Here is a 12382-nt window from a genome sequence, read left to right on the forward strand (position 1 = left end):
CTGGGTGGTCTGCCTTCGGCTCAGGTCATGATCCCAGGGTCCTGGGATTGAGCCCCGCATCAGGCTCCCTGCTCCGCGGGAAGCCTGCTTCTCCCTCTCCCACTCCCCCTGCTTGTGTTCCCTCTCCCGCCATCTCTCTCTCTGTCAAATAAATAAAAATTAAAAAAAAAAAGAATGAGGGCAGAATAAATTATTTAAAAAAAAAAGCAGAGAAGCAGAGATAGTGTATAGATTATGATTTTAAGAAATGGAGCAGTACCTGGAGCATGTTATAGGGTCAGCTGAGGCTTTTAAGATTGAGGGATATAATGTATGAGAAAGTGATTTGGAAATTGTAACTTACTACATATGTGTAAAGAGAAATCCAGAAAGAAGATGGCTAAGGACACAACCCTGAGGAACACCCTCATTTAGAGAGTGAAGAAGAGACCCTGAGAGGTGTTCAGCTCAAGACACAGATGAGCACTTCTTCTGCTCTATGTGCGGTTTTTCAGTGCTGAGATTCCAAGAAGGAATCTCTGGATTCCCTGACTTCAAGCACTTTATGGTCTGTTGCTGTGTTTCACAAAATATGGTTAAGGGAATGACCTGCATTTGGATAGGCTTGTCTTAAGTATGTTATTCCAGGGTCTTACCTCAAGCCTACTGAATCAGAATTTTAGGTGATGATGTCAAGAATTTGAATTTTTAACAGTGAGTGTCACTCTTCCACCCAAGATAACTCATTCACTTACAGTTTAAGAACCACTGGCCTGTTGGATGAAACTGAACATGTTAACAAATAATAAGTTGAAGAGTTAGTAGAAAAATAGGAAGGTACTTGGACATCTCTTTTTATAAATTTATTCCATTAGATAAAAGAAATGGGGCTGGTAGGTGAAAAAAATAGTACAAATTCATTAACACAAGAGAGACTTAAACTCATGCTGTATTTTTTTAAGAAATGTTTTGTTTATGAAGGATCTTAACATAATTTAGAGAACCATTCTTCTTGTGGAAGGTTTGGGGTCTTTTCAGTTTGTTTCTATTATGGATAATGCCTTTATAGTAGAGGCAGTATGTACTATATGGATAAGATTTCAGGTTCTAGAACCATACTGCCTGGGTTTGAATCCCAACTCTTATTATTTACTAGATCTGTAATTTTGGGCAAACTGTGTAAGTCATCTATACTGCAGTTTGCTCATTTTAGTATAAGTGTCATAATAGTGTATAATTTAATTGATGTAAGTATTGAGTGAGTTAATAGTTGTAAAGAGCGGGGCGCCTGGGTGGCTCAGTTGGTTAATCGACTGCCTTCAGCTCAGGTCATGATCCTGGAGTCCTGGAATCAAGTCCCACATCGGGCTCCCTGCTCAGCAGGGAGTCTGCTTCTCCCTCTGACCCTCTTCCCTCTCGTGCTTTCTCTCTCTCATTCTCTCTCTCTCTCAAATAAATAAATAAAATCTTTAAAAAAATAGTTGTAAAGAACTTAAAATGGTGCCTGGTACACAGTAAGCACTTAATAAATATGGGCTATTAATACTGTTAATACATATCTTTCTGAATCTAGAGTCAAACTTCTGTTGAACTATTAGGATAAATTTTCAGGATGGGATTATTGCATATGTGGAATTAAACAAAACAAAGAAAAAGAGACAAACAAAAAACAGACTCTTAAATACAGGGAACAAACTGGTGGTTGACAGAGGGGAGGTGGGGGGGATGAGTGAAATAGATAAAGGAGATTAAGAGTACACTTATGGTGATGAGCACTGAGTAATGCATAGAATTGTTGAATCATTATATTGTATACCTGAAACTAATATAGCACTGTGTGTTAATTAGCTTTAATAAAAAAAGGATGAACCACCTCTTATGTCCCTTTACTATTTCTGGTAATTGTTTCTCAAATGGTGATATACAATTGTGCTGTATAATTTGTAAATGCACCCTATCTGTGTGTATGTGACATATACATTACAGTGTATACACACACGCGTGTACATATTTGGTGTGTCTTTCTCTATATATACATATCAACATGTTTTAGGGTTGTAAGCTTGTACAGGACTGTGACCTTTGTGTTAAGCCTGTTATTAAGTGTCTTACATTAACATTATAGCCCCTTGGTCAATACTGTCTCCAGGTACACAAACAAACGGAAGGATATTCTGTGCTCATGGATTGTAAGAACTAATATTTTTGAAATGTCCATACTACCCAAAGCAATTTTCAGATTGAATGCAATCCCTATCAAAATACCAATAGCATTTTTCACAGAACTAGAACAAATAATCCTAAAATTTATATGGAACCACAAAAGACCCTGAATAGCCAAAGCAATCCTGAGAAATCAGAACAAAGCTGAAGGTATTACAGTCCCAGACTTCAAGATATATTAGAAAGCTATAGTAATCAAAACAGTATGGTGCTAGCATAAAAACAGACACATAGATCAATGGAACAGAATAGAGAGCCCAGAAATAAACCCACAATTATATGGTCCATTAATCTTCAACAAAAGAGACAAGAATATACAATAGGGAATAGACGGTCTCTTCAACAAATGATGTTGGGAAAACTGGACCAGTCTCTTACACCATACACAAACTCAAAATGGATTAAATACCTAAATGTGAAACAAAACCATAAAACTCCTAGAAGAAAAGTAGGCAGTAATTTCCTTGACATAGGCCTTAGCAACATTTTTCTAGATATGTCTCCTTGAGGCAAGGGAAACAAAAGCAAAAATAAACTATTGGGAATACATCAAAATTAAAAGCTTTTGCACAGGAAAGGAAACCACCAACAAAACTAAAACGCAACCTACTGAATGGGAAAAGATATTTGCAAATGATATGTTCATAAGTGATTAGTATCTAAAATATATAAAGAACTTCACACCAACCCCCCCCCCCCGATAATCACTTTAAAAGTGGGCACAGGACCCAAATAGACATTTTTCCAAAGAGGGTATACAGATGGCCAACAGACACATGAAAAGAAGCTCACCATCAATTAACCATCAGGGAAATACAAATCAAAACTACAATGAGATATTGCCTCACACTTGTCAGAATGGCTAGTATCAAAAAGACAAGAAATAAGTATTGGCAAGGATGTGTAAAAAAGGGAACCCTTGTGCACTGGTGGTGGGAATGTAAATTGGTGCAACCACTGTGGAAAGCAGTATGGAGGTTCCTCAAAAAATTAAAGATAGAAATACCATACAATTCAGTAATTCCACTACTGGGTATTTACTCAAAGAACTAAAAAACACTAATTTGAAAGGATATATATAGCCCTATGTTTATTGCAGCATTATTTACAATAACTAAGATACAGAGGCGACCCAAGTGTCCATTGATAGATGAATAGATAAAGAAGATATACACCATATATACATGCACCATATCTTCTTTATCCGTATATCCATATCCATCTTCTTTATCCACACACACACATATATATATATATGGATATATATATGGATATATACACAATGGAATATTATTACTCGGCCATGAAAAAGAATGAGCTCTTGCCATTTGCAACAACATGGATGGACTTAGAAGGTATTGTGGTAAGTGAAAAAGAGACAAATACTGTATAATTTCACTTATATGTGGAATCCAAAAAAAAATGCATTAAAAAAACCAAAAAGCAGAATCAGACCTATAAATACAGAGAACAAACTGATGGTTGACAGAGGAAAGGGGGATGGGCAAAAAGGGGTGAAGGGGAGTGGGAGATACAGGCATCCATTCATGGAATGAATAAGTCATGGGAATAAAAGGTACACCATAGGGGATAAAGTCAATGTGTCATAATAGTTTGGCATGGTGACAGATGGTAGCTACACCTTGGTAAGCATAGCATAAATTGTAGACTTGTCAGATCACTGTGTTGTATACCTGAAACTAATGTAACATTGTTTGTCAAATATACTTCAATTAAAAAATTAATATTGAAAAAATACTCTCTTCAGGTAGATGTTGGTAAATGATGGTTTTCTTTTGAAAGATCACGTCAAAGAAATATTCTAAGTTTTGTGTGTCTTTTTTCCTTTTGCTAGATTGAAGCCATGGCCATTCTTTTTGCCGTTGTTGCCAGGGGAACGACTATCCTTGCCAAACATGCTTGGTGTGGAGGAAACTTCCTGGAGGTGACAGAGCAGATTCTGGCTAAGATACCTTCTGAAAATAACAAACTAACATACTCACATGGCAAGTGAGTTCTGCTCTGCATGGGTAGAGGGTGAAAGAGGTGAACTGTATTATAATCAGAACAATAGAAAACAAGGTTCTTAGTAGGTAATTTAAATAAGCTGACAGAACAGTAATCTTTACCAGCTTAGATAATGGTCTGGTTCTATTCATTATAAATTTGAATTTAAATTATGTTTATTATCAAAGTGATATTAATATTTTAAAGAAAGATATGGTAATGTTACTTGTAAAAAATGACTTTGCTGTAGAGCTCTAGGACATGTGCAACATGATACAGATAAAAGACATAATATTCCTTTGTTCATTCAGTAAGTATTTACTGAGCACTTGACTATTGCCAGGCACTGTGCTTGGTGCTGGGGATACAACAAGAAATTACACAGTATTTGCCCTCATAGAGGTTACAGTTTAATGGAGGAGACAGTCAAATCCATAGATAATTGTAGTAGATGGTGGAAGGTAGTGGATAGGAGGATGGCATTCTAGCTAGAAGGAATAGCTGGTAGAGAAGTATGGAGTTACAAGTTCATAGCACATGTTTAGGGAACTGCAGGTGGTATTGTGTGACTGGTGCTCAGCATGGTGAAAATAAAGCTGGAGAGATAGGTAAAAAAATCATATAGGGTCTCATAGGCCATATTAAGAGATTGACTTTACAGGCACTGAAGGTTTTCAGCTGGGGTGTGACATGGTCAGGTTTTGCTTTAGAAAGATTGCTCTGGTGGCTGATTGGAGAATGGATTGGGGAGGGCATAGGTGGGAAATCTTAGTAATCAGAGAAAAAGGACCTCAACCTTCCTCATCAATACTTAAAAAACTTTTGTTATTTAACCCATTCTAATTTCCCTTAGTTCCTGTCTCAGAAGGAGGTTCTTACTACTTTCCAGAGCTAGCTCCTTGTATAATTTAGGACCTACTCTAGTCTAAACTACTGTAAGAGAGATACCCCAAATACAGTGTTACTTAAATGAGATAGCCCAGAGATGAGTACTTCCAGGCTGGTGGGGTGGCTCTGTCATTTTCAGTTAGTGTCTTCAATTAGCTCTGGCCAAGGCAGCTCCTTTAGTTCTTGTTAACATCCTGTGCTCAGTAATTTTAAAGGCAAAGCCCAGAAGTAGGATGACATTTTATTGTTCAGAAGTTTTGGCTTATGTTTTGTTTTTCTCTACATAGTTATGTAGCTAACCTAGCTGGAAGGGAGGCTAGAACTTGTCATTTATAGCTGTGCAGCTGTATGTTCAGCTAAAATTCTATTACTCTAGAAGTTATAGGATATTAGGAGACAGCTTGCAATCTTCCGTTCTATTCTTTTGGGCCACTCAAATATCTGGGTGTACCCTTCTTCCCAAACAAAGAGCACATATCCTCTCTGCAGGAGATGGCTCCAAAAACTCATCTGGTCACTGTCCAGTTCAGAGACTCTGGGTGACACACAGTCTTCTCCATCAGGCCCAGGGGTGGCTCCTGTGACTTAGCATAAACTAGAAGAGAAGTGATATGTTCTTCCTGCTCCCCCTGCCCAACCCATTAGACAATGGTAGAAGTAGAACAACACCAACGTTGAAGTTACAAATTCACATTTAGAGAAGAGAAGGATGAGAAACACACAGAAGTCACTGCTTCCTAGCAGTGTTCCAGTAACTCCTTCACAGCAATTTCAAAGATTCCGTATTCTGACTCTGGAGTGGTTAGTGGTTCAGGTTCATTGGAGGAACTCCCTTGTCTTTTCTCCTTGAATCCTGGCTTTGTTCTCCGGGAGGCTCTTCCTTGTCCATTATCACCTGGCCACACCCAAAATGGGTGTTAGTGTGTCATCTTTTGGAACTGTACAGGTTTTGTAGTCTGCTGCCTGCTGGTATGGTTTAGAGGTCCAGACGTCTTAGGGGTCAAATGATCCCAGCTTCTTGTGAGTATGGCTTTATAGTGTTTTCAAAAACTTATTAGACTTATGGTCTCTGTGTTCCTACTCAGTTCCCAGGAAAAGGCCCAGGGAAAGCACATTCAGTCCTTTTAGAGGCAAGACTGGGAAGTGGGGATATACCTTCCACTCACATTTTATCACCCAAAATTAGTCACGTAGCCATATCTAGCTACAAGGGAAGCTAGAGTATGTAATCCAGTAAAAATGTGGTTATAGTACAAGAAGGCAGCATTGTCCATCTGTTGTGCCTCTCCACTTGCAGTCCTGCCCAGTATCCTCTGGAGTGAGGTTCCAGCACTCAGTTTTTCCTTTTAACATTCTGCCTTTTTTCTTTCCTATAATCATATTCCATCATCCTGATTAAAAATATCTATTATTGTACACTGAAAGAAAAAAGTCCATTTTACTGTAAGACAACCATTTCCCCCTGAAATTTGATCTTCCTCTTGCTATTTCTATCTTCTTTAACAACATCACCAGCCATTCAGTTGGCTAAGCCTAACACTGAAGAATCATATTTGACTTCCTCACCAAATCCTTGCCATTCTCCTACAAGAGATTTTTCAATTCATTCCCTTTCTTCTATCCCCACTTGTCAGTGTTTAGTTTAGGCCTTTATTGGTTTTCATTTTTAATAGCCCCCTCCTAACTTGTTTTTCAGCTTCTAGTTGTTCCTTCCTTAAATTTGTATTTCACATTCCTATGATTACACTTTCTTACTTAAAACCCATTACTTAAAAAATAAATAAATAAAACCCATTACTTTGGGGCGCCTGGGTGGCTCAGTCATTAAGTCTCTGCCTTTGGCTCAGGTCATGGTCCCAGGGTCCTGGGATGGAGCCCTGCATCTGGCTCCCTGCTCAACGGGATGCCTGCTTCTCCTTCTCCTACTCCCCCTGCTTGTGTTCCCTCTCCGCTGTCTCTCTCTGTCAAATAAATAAATAAAAATTAAAAAAATAAAAAATAAAACCCATTGCTTTTAGAGTAAAGCCTAAACTCTACCTTCATAATTTTGTCCATTCTTGACCTTTCTGCCTTTATCTCTCTAGGAGTCCTTGCTGTTCTCTGACCTAGCTGTGTTACTTCAAGATTCATTACATCTTTTTTTTCATGCTTTTGAACTGTCTCTCCCCTCCCAGCCCAGTGGTAAACTTTTGCTCATTTTATAGGTCCCAAATGAGATACTTTCTTCATCATTATTTAATCCTTCTAAAAGGGCAGTTCTGATCACGTCCTTTTCATTCAGCAGTTGCTCTGTGCACTCAGGGTAAAGTTTCTTAGTGACTTGGAAGACTCTTCAGTATCTGCCCCTGCTTCCTTCTCTGGCCTCATATCTCACTACTTTAGCCTTCAGTTTTGTTCTCCAGCCATACTTAGCTATTTGCATTTCAATGCTGGGTTCTTTCTCTTTCTATTCTTTGCAGTAGCTATTACCTTTTACTTGAATATGTTTTTCTTTTTAAAAATCTGAGTTTGCCTTTCTGAGCTTAGATATTTCCTTTTCTAGAAACCCTGAACTCCAAGACCGGGCCAGGTGCCCCCTTTTTGCTTGTCTCCATAGCATCTTTTGTTTATTCATATTGTAGCACTTACCACACTGTGTTATAATTGTAATCTTTACTTTTTGTCTCTGTCATCTGACTGTAGGCTGCTTGGTGGCAGGGACCATACATTGTAACTTTTTGTGGTCTTCACACCAAGTTATTCCCTAGGGTACAAATTATCTGGAGAAAATGATGACTTCCATTTTGGACACTGTGTTTAAGTTGTCTATGCTATGTCCAGTTGGATGTGTCTAGTAGACAGTAGTGTATGTAGGCCTGGAGCTCAGGAAGTAAATCAGATCTAGGTTTGGGAATTATCATAATTGTGGTAGCTGAAAACAACAGCAAGACATGACAGTGGATGCCACCATCCAGGGACTGTGTGTGAGAAGAGCAGAGAGCTGAGGATGTTGGAAAACATCAATAGAGAGGGAAAGAGACTGCTACATTAACCAGGCAAGCCTGGTGTTGGGAAATCTAGTGGAGAGAAAACACTTTTCAGAAGAAGGAAGTGGTCAACAGTATCATGTTTCAGAGAGGGCCACTGGATATGGCAATGTGGAAGTTATTGGTGGAATTGATGTGAACAGTTTTAGAGTAGTGGAGGAAGACATTTTGCCTGAGTTCCCATACCTCCTTGTAATTCATATCAAGCCTTTATGTGAACATTAAAAGTATAATTCAGCAGGTACTCTTATCTATCCACTTGCCCAAGGTAGAAATCTGGGAGGCAAAATTGAGTTACCCTCTGCTTCATTTCCAGTAGCCAGTTATCAAGTTCTGTTCTATTTCTTCTGCCTTTTTTTTTCATTGCTCATAGTACTTGAGTTTATTTCCCTCTTCATTTGCTTACCTGCTATACTACAGTACTCTCCTGTCTGGTCTTTCTTTTTTTTAAAAAGACTTTATTTATTTATTTGACAGAAAGAGACACAGCGAGAGAGGGAACACCAGCAGGGGGAGTAGGAGAGGGAGAAGCAGGCTTCCCCGCGGAGCAGGGAGTCTGATGTAGGGCTCGATCCCAGGACCCTGAGACCATGACCTGAGCCGAAGGCAGGCAGACACTTAACGACTGAGCCACCCAGGTGCCCCTGTCAGTTTTCCATGCTCTAGCCAAAACATCCTTTTGCATGACAAATCTTACTACACACTCTTCAGGCTAAAACCTTTTGATGCTTGTTCATTTTTCTTAGGATAGTGCATAGTGAGGTTTTAACATTTTATATAACCTGGTATTTGCTTACTTCTCCAGCCTCATCTGTGCGGGTAATTTGTTTTTTCCTTCTATTTCACTCTCTAGTCATGTGAACTCATTTGACTCTACTAAACCTATTATGTGCTTTTTTTAAAAAAAATCTCCAGGCCTTTATGCTTGTTGGTTTTTCACTCTGGAACCCTCTTTGTCTGCTCTTTACCTTGCCATCTCTTACTTATTCTTCAGGTCTTGACTCAGACATTATTTGCTCCAGGATGTCTTTCCCATTACCCTTTGCTAAACTCTGTTAGTGTCTCCTTTATGTTGCCAGAGCACCATACTGCCTTTTACTCCTCATCCTGTTTTACCATGCTGCTCAGTAATTCCCTGCACTGTGATCTTTGTGAAGGCAGGGACTGATGGTTTTGCTTATTTGTATCCTCAGCACCCCATCCAGTAACTGGCTCAAAGTAGATGTCAAACAGTTGTTAATGTTGAGCATTTGGTACAAAAAGTGATTGTTCTGAGATTTTAAAAGAAGGCAAGGAAGACGTATGGCTCACTGGAGGTTAATCTTAATTATGTGTCCCTCCTAAGATGTTATCTCTTGTTGGGGCCCTAAGAGTCCAATTATGCTTTTGCAGCTACCGTTTTAATGGGTAATGTGCATACCATTGTGCTACATAGTTAGGGTAGAGACTTTATTTTAACGTCTTATTTATTCTTAATCAGTTTGACTTGAGAGAAACAGGTGTATAGGGGAGAGGGAGAGGGAGAATAGATAGTATCTGTAAATGATATGGTCACATTGGTGGTACTAAATTTGCTTATACATAGATAGAAGATGGAAGTGAAAGCAATATTGCTCATAACCACAATAAGTTTTATATCTTTTATCCTACAGTTATTTGTTTCATTACATCTGCCAAGACAGGATTGTATATCTTTGTATCACTGATGATGTAAGTAACTTGAAGACATGTTGCTATTTAACTATGTGTACTGCTAATAAAGTCAGTTCTTAATTATCTATATCTTTAGTAGGTAAAGGTGATGTGATTATAACTGTCCATAGCTGGAAATTTTTCTATACTTTGCATTTATCATATGGAGCAGCAAATGACAAGAAGAGTTGATGTCTGGATATATGCAAATCAGCTCAGTTTTGGTAGAGTTTTAGCTTAACTAACCTCTTGCAACTTCTGCATTTCTCCCATTGTGTAGTGAGAATTGGTCTTCATCATCATGACCCTTTGATATCAAAGCCTTTCAAAATTTATTTATCTGAAATATTAAATAGGTTATTTTATTCAATACTGATTTTATTTTATTTAAATCCAATTAGCCAACATATAGTACATCCTTAGTTTTAGATATAATGTTAAGTGATTCATTAGTTGCATATACCACCCAGTGCTCATGTGAATAGTGAATTCTTTAATGTATAATGACCTTTGGAAAACAAAATCACAATACGTCATGATCAGCTTTGTAAACCTGTAGTTCACATTGGTAGGTTGTTTTTTGAGTATTTATAGGTTCTAGACCAAAATGCTCAGTAACTTAACAATGCCATCAAGGTCATTTCTCTCCTGTGTTATCCTTAGCGTCAGCTTCTTCCTAGTACATTCCCCTATGGTTGCATGGAGCCACATGCTTTTTTATTTGTGTCCAGAGGAACCATGTCTTTTCAAATCTCTTATTGTAAGAATGAGGAAAGTTCTCAGAAGCACACGCTCCCCTCCCCCTCTTTCAAAATGAACTTCTTTTCATGTCTTATTGGCTAGGACTAGGTTACATACTTATTTCTAAATTGATCAATGACAAGAGGCGTGGAATTGGCATGATTGCCATAGGTCAGGGTTTTTAACCTTTATTGTGTCACAGATCCCTTTGACACTCATGGGCCCCTCCCAGGATGTTTTTAAATGTATGAAATATATGATTATAAACAAAACCAATTATACTGATACAGTGTTCAGAGTATTTTAAAAAATTGATAGAGTAATATATATGATTTTTATGAATTAAGTAACAAGATCTAGTCATTGGTCTGATAACTAATAATTTTGAAGTGATGAGTATAAATCATATTTTGAAATATCTATAACTGATGGTATGTGAAAAAAGATTTCTATTGGTGACAGTCACAGGTACTGTTTGGTACTATTCTGGTTTGTTACCTACAGTCAGATTTGAAACTTAAGTTAAAAATGTGGTTTATTTTCTTTTTTTTTAAAGATTTTATTTATTTATTTTATTTGAGAGCGAGAATGAGAGAGAGAGAGAGAGCATGAGAGGGGGGAGGGTCAAAGGGAGAAGCAGACTCCCTGCCGAGCAGGGAGCCCGATGCGGGACTCGATCCCGGGACTCCGGGATCATGACCTGAGCCGAAGGCAGTCGCTTAACCAACTGAGCCACCCAGGCGCCCTGTGGTTTATTTTCTATCCAAATACATGGACCCCTTGAATTTGGACCACTGACACCAGTGTAAGAACCCTTAGCTTAGGCTTATCATCTTGGGTGACATGGAGATCATTGTCAACCATAGTGATCATCACAGTGATTTTTATCCCTAGTTTCACAGTGTTTTCTAAAATTATTTTAAAATTCCAGCTATATCTGAAATGACTAATGTGAAAAGGCTTGGAATAGATAAGAAATATGACTAAATTTGGGTATATCAGAGTTGAGTTTTCCATTTTGACTGGGACCAGACAAGAGTACATCACTTGATCTTTTCAAGTATACCATCACTATTAAAAAAAACTCAATTCAAAGTATTATCAGTAATGTTATCTTTGTGTGTGAAAGACTACTATTATGGATTTATTAAGCATCTTCTTGTGCTGGGCCTTCTAATAGATCCTGTGAAAGATATGGAGGAAATAATACCCAATTCTTACTCTCAAGAAACTAACCTACATACTGTTATCTTTAGTTGGCAGTAGTCAAATAAATATATTTGGATTGGACTCTCAGTTCTTTCTTTTATTAGTCGTTTGACCTTTGGCAAGTTACCTTTTAAGAGCCTTTGTTCTCTTATTGTAAAATGAGGTCAGTGCTAGTTCCTCCTCATGGAATCATTGCTTAGTAAATGTTAGCTGTTCTTATGGTTGTTGTTAACCCTAATCATCCATATCATCTTTGTTTACTTTCTAATGTGAACTCTGTGTTGGTCTCTTCTCAGGATTTTGAACGTTCTCGAGCATTTAATTTTCTGAATGAGATAAAGAAGAGGTTCCAGACTACGTATGGTTCGAGAGCACAGACAGCACTCCCATATGCCATGAATAGCGAGTTCTCAAGTGTCTTGGCTGCACAGTTGGTAAGATCTTTCTCAGGATATAGTATTTTGATTCATATCTTCTTTATTACCTTCAGGCACTTTGAATATAGGGGACTCCGACCTGCAAATATATTTTTTCTGATTGTGCTATTAAATGGCAACGTAATAAAACTTCCCAGATAGAAAAATTTTAAATAATCAGTGATACTCTCTATTTAGTGT

General features: G+C 38.0%; 1 protein-coding gene across 3 annotated transcripts in view; it reads left to right on the forward strand.

The window, feature by feature from the left end:
• Positions 1 to 12382, forward strand: part of VAMP7 (vesicle associated membrane protein 7) — a 60605-nt gene that overhangs the window by 5915 nt on the left and 42308 nt on the right. For all 3 annotated transcript variants that reach the window (XM_025862864.2, XM_073889656.1, XM_025862865.2), the window contains exons 2-4: positions 4058 to 4212; positions 9776 to 9833; positions 12062 to 12199. In XM_025862864.2, the coding sequence (XP_025718649.1) occupies positions 4067 to 4212; positions 9776 to 9833; positions 12062 to 12199 (342 nt within the window). In that variant the 5' untranslated portion in view covers positions 4058 to 4066. The remainder of the gene's footprint in view (positions 1 to 4057; positions 4213 to 9775; positions 9834 to 12061; positions 12200 to 12382) is intronic.

The sequence above is a fragment of the Callorhinus ursinus genome, unplaced genomic scaffold, assembly GCF_003265705.2.
Source record: "Callorhinus ursinus isolate GAN/ISIS: 27379988/994484 unplaced genomic scaffold, GSC_fseal_2.0 scaffold112, whole genome shotgun sequence".
NCBI classification, from domain to species: Eukaryota; Metazoa; Chordata; class Mammalia; order Carnivora; family Otariidae; genus Callorhinus; species Callorhinus ursinus.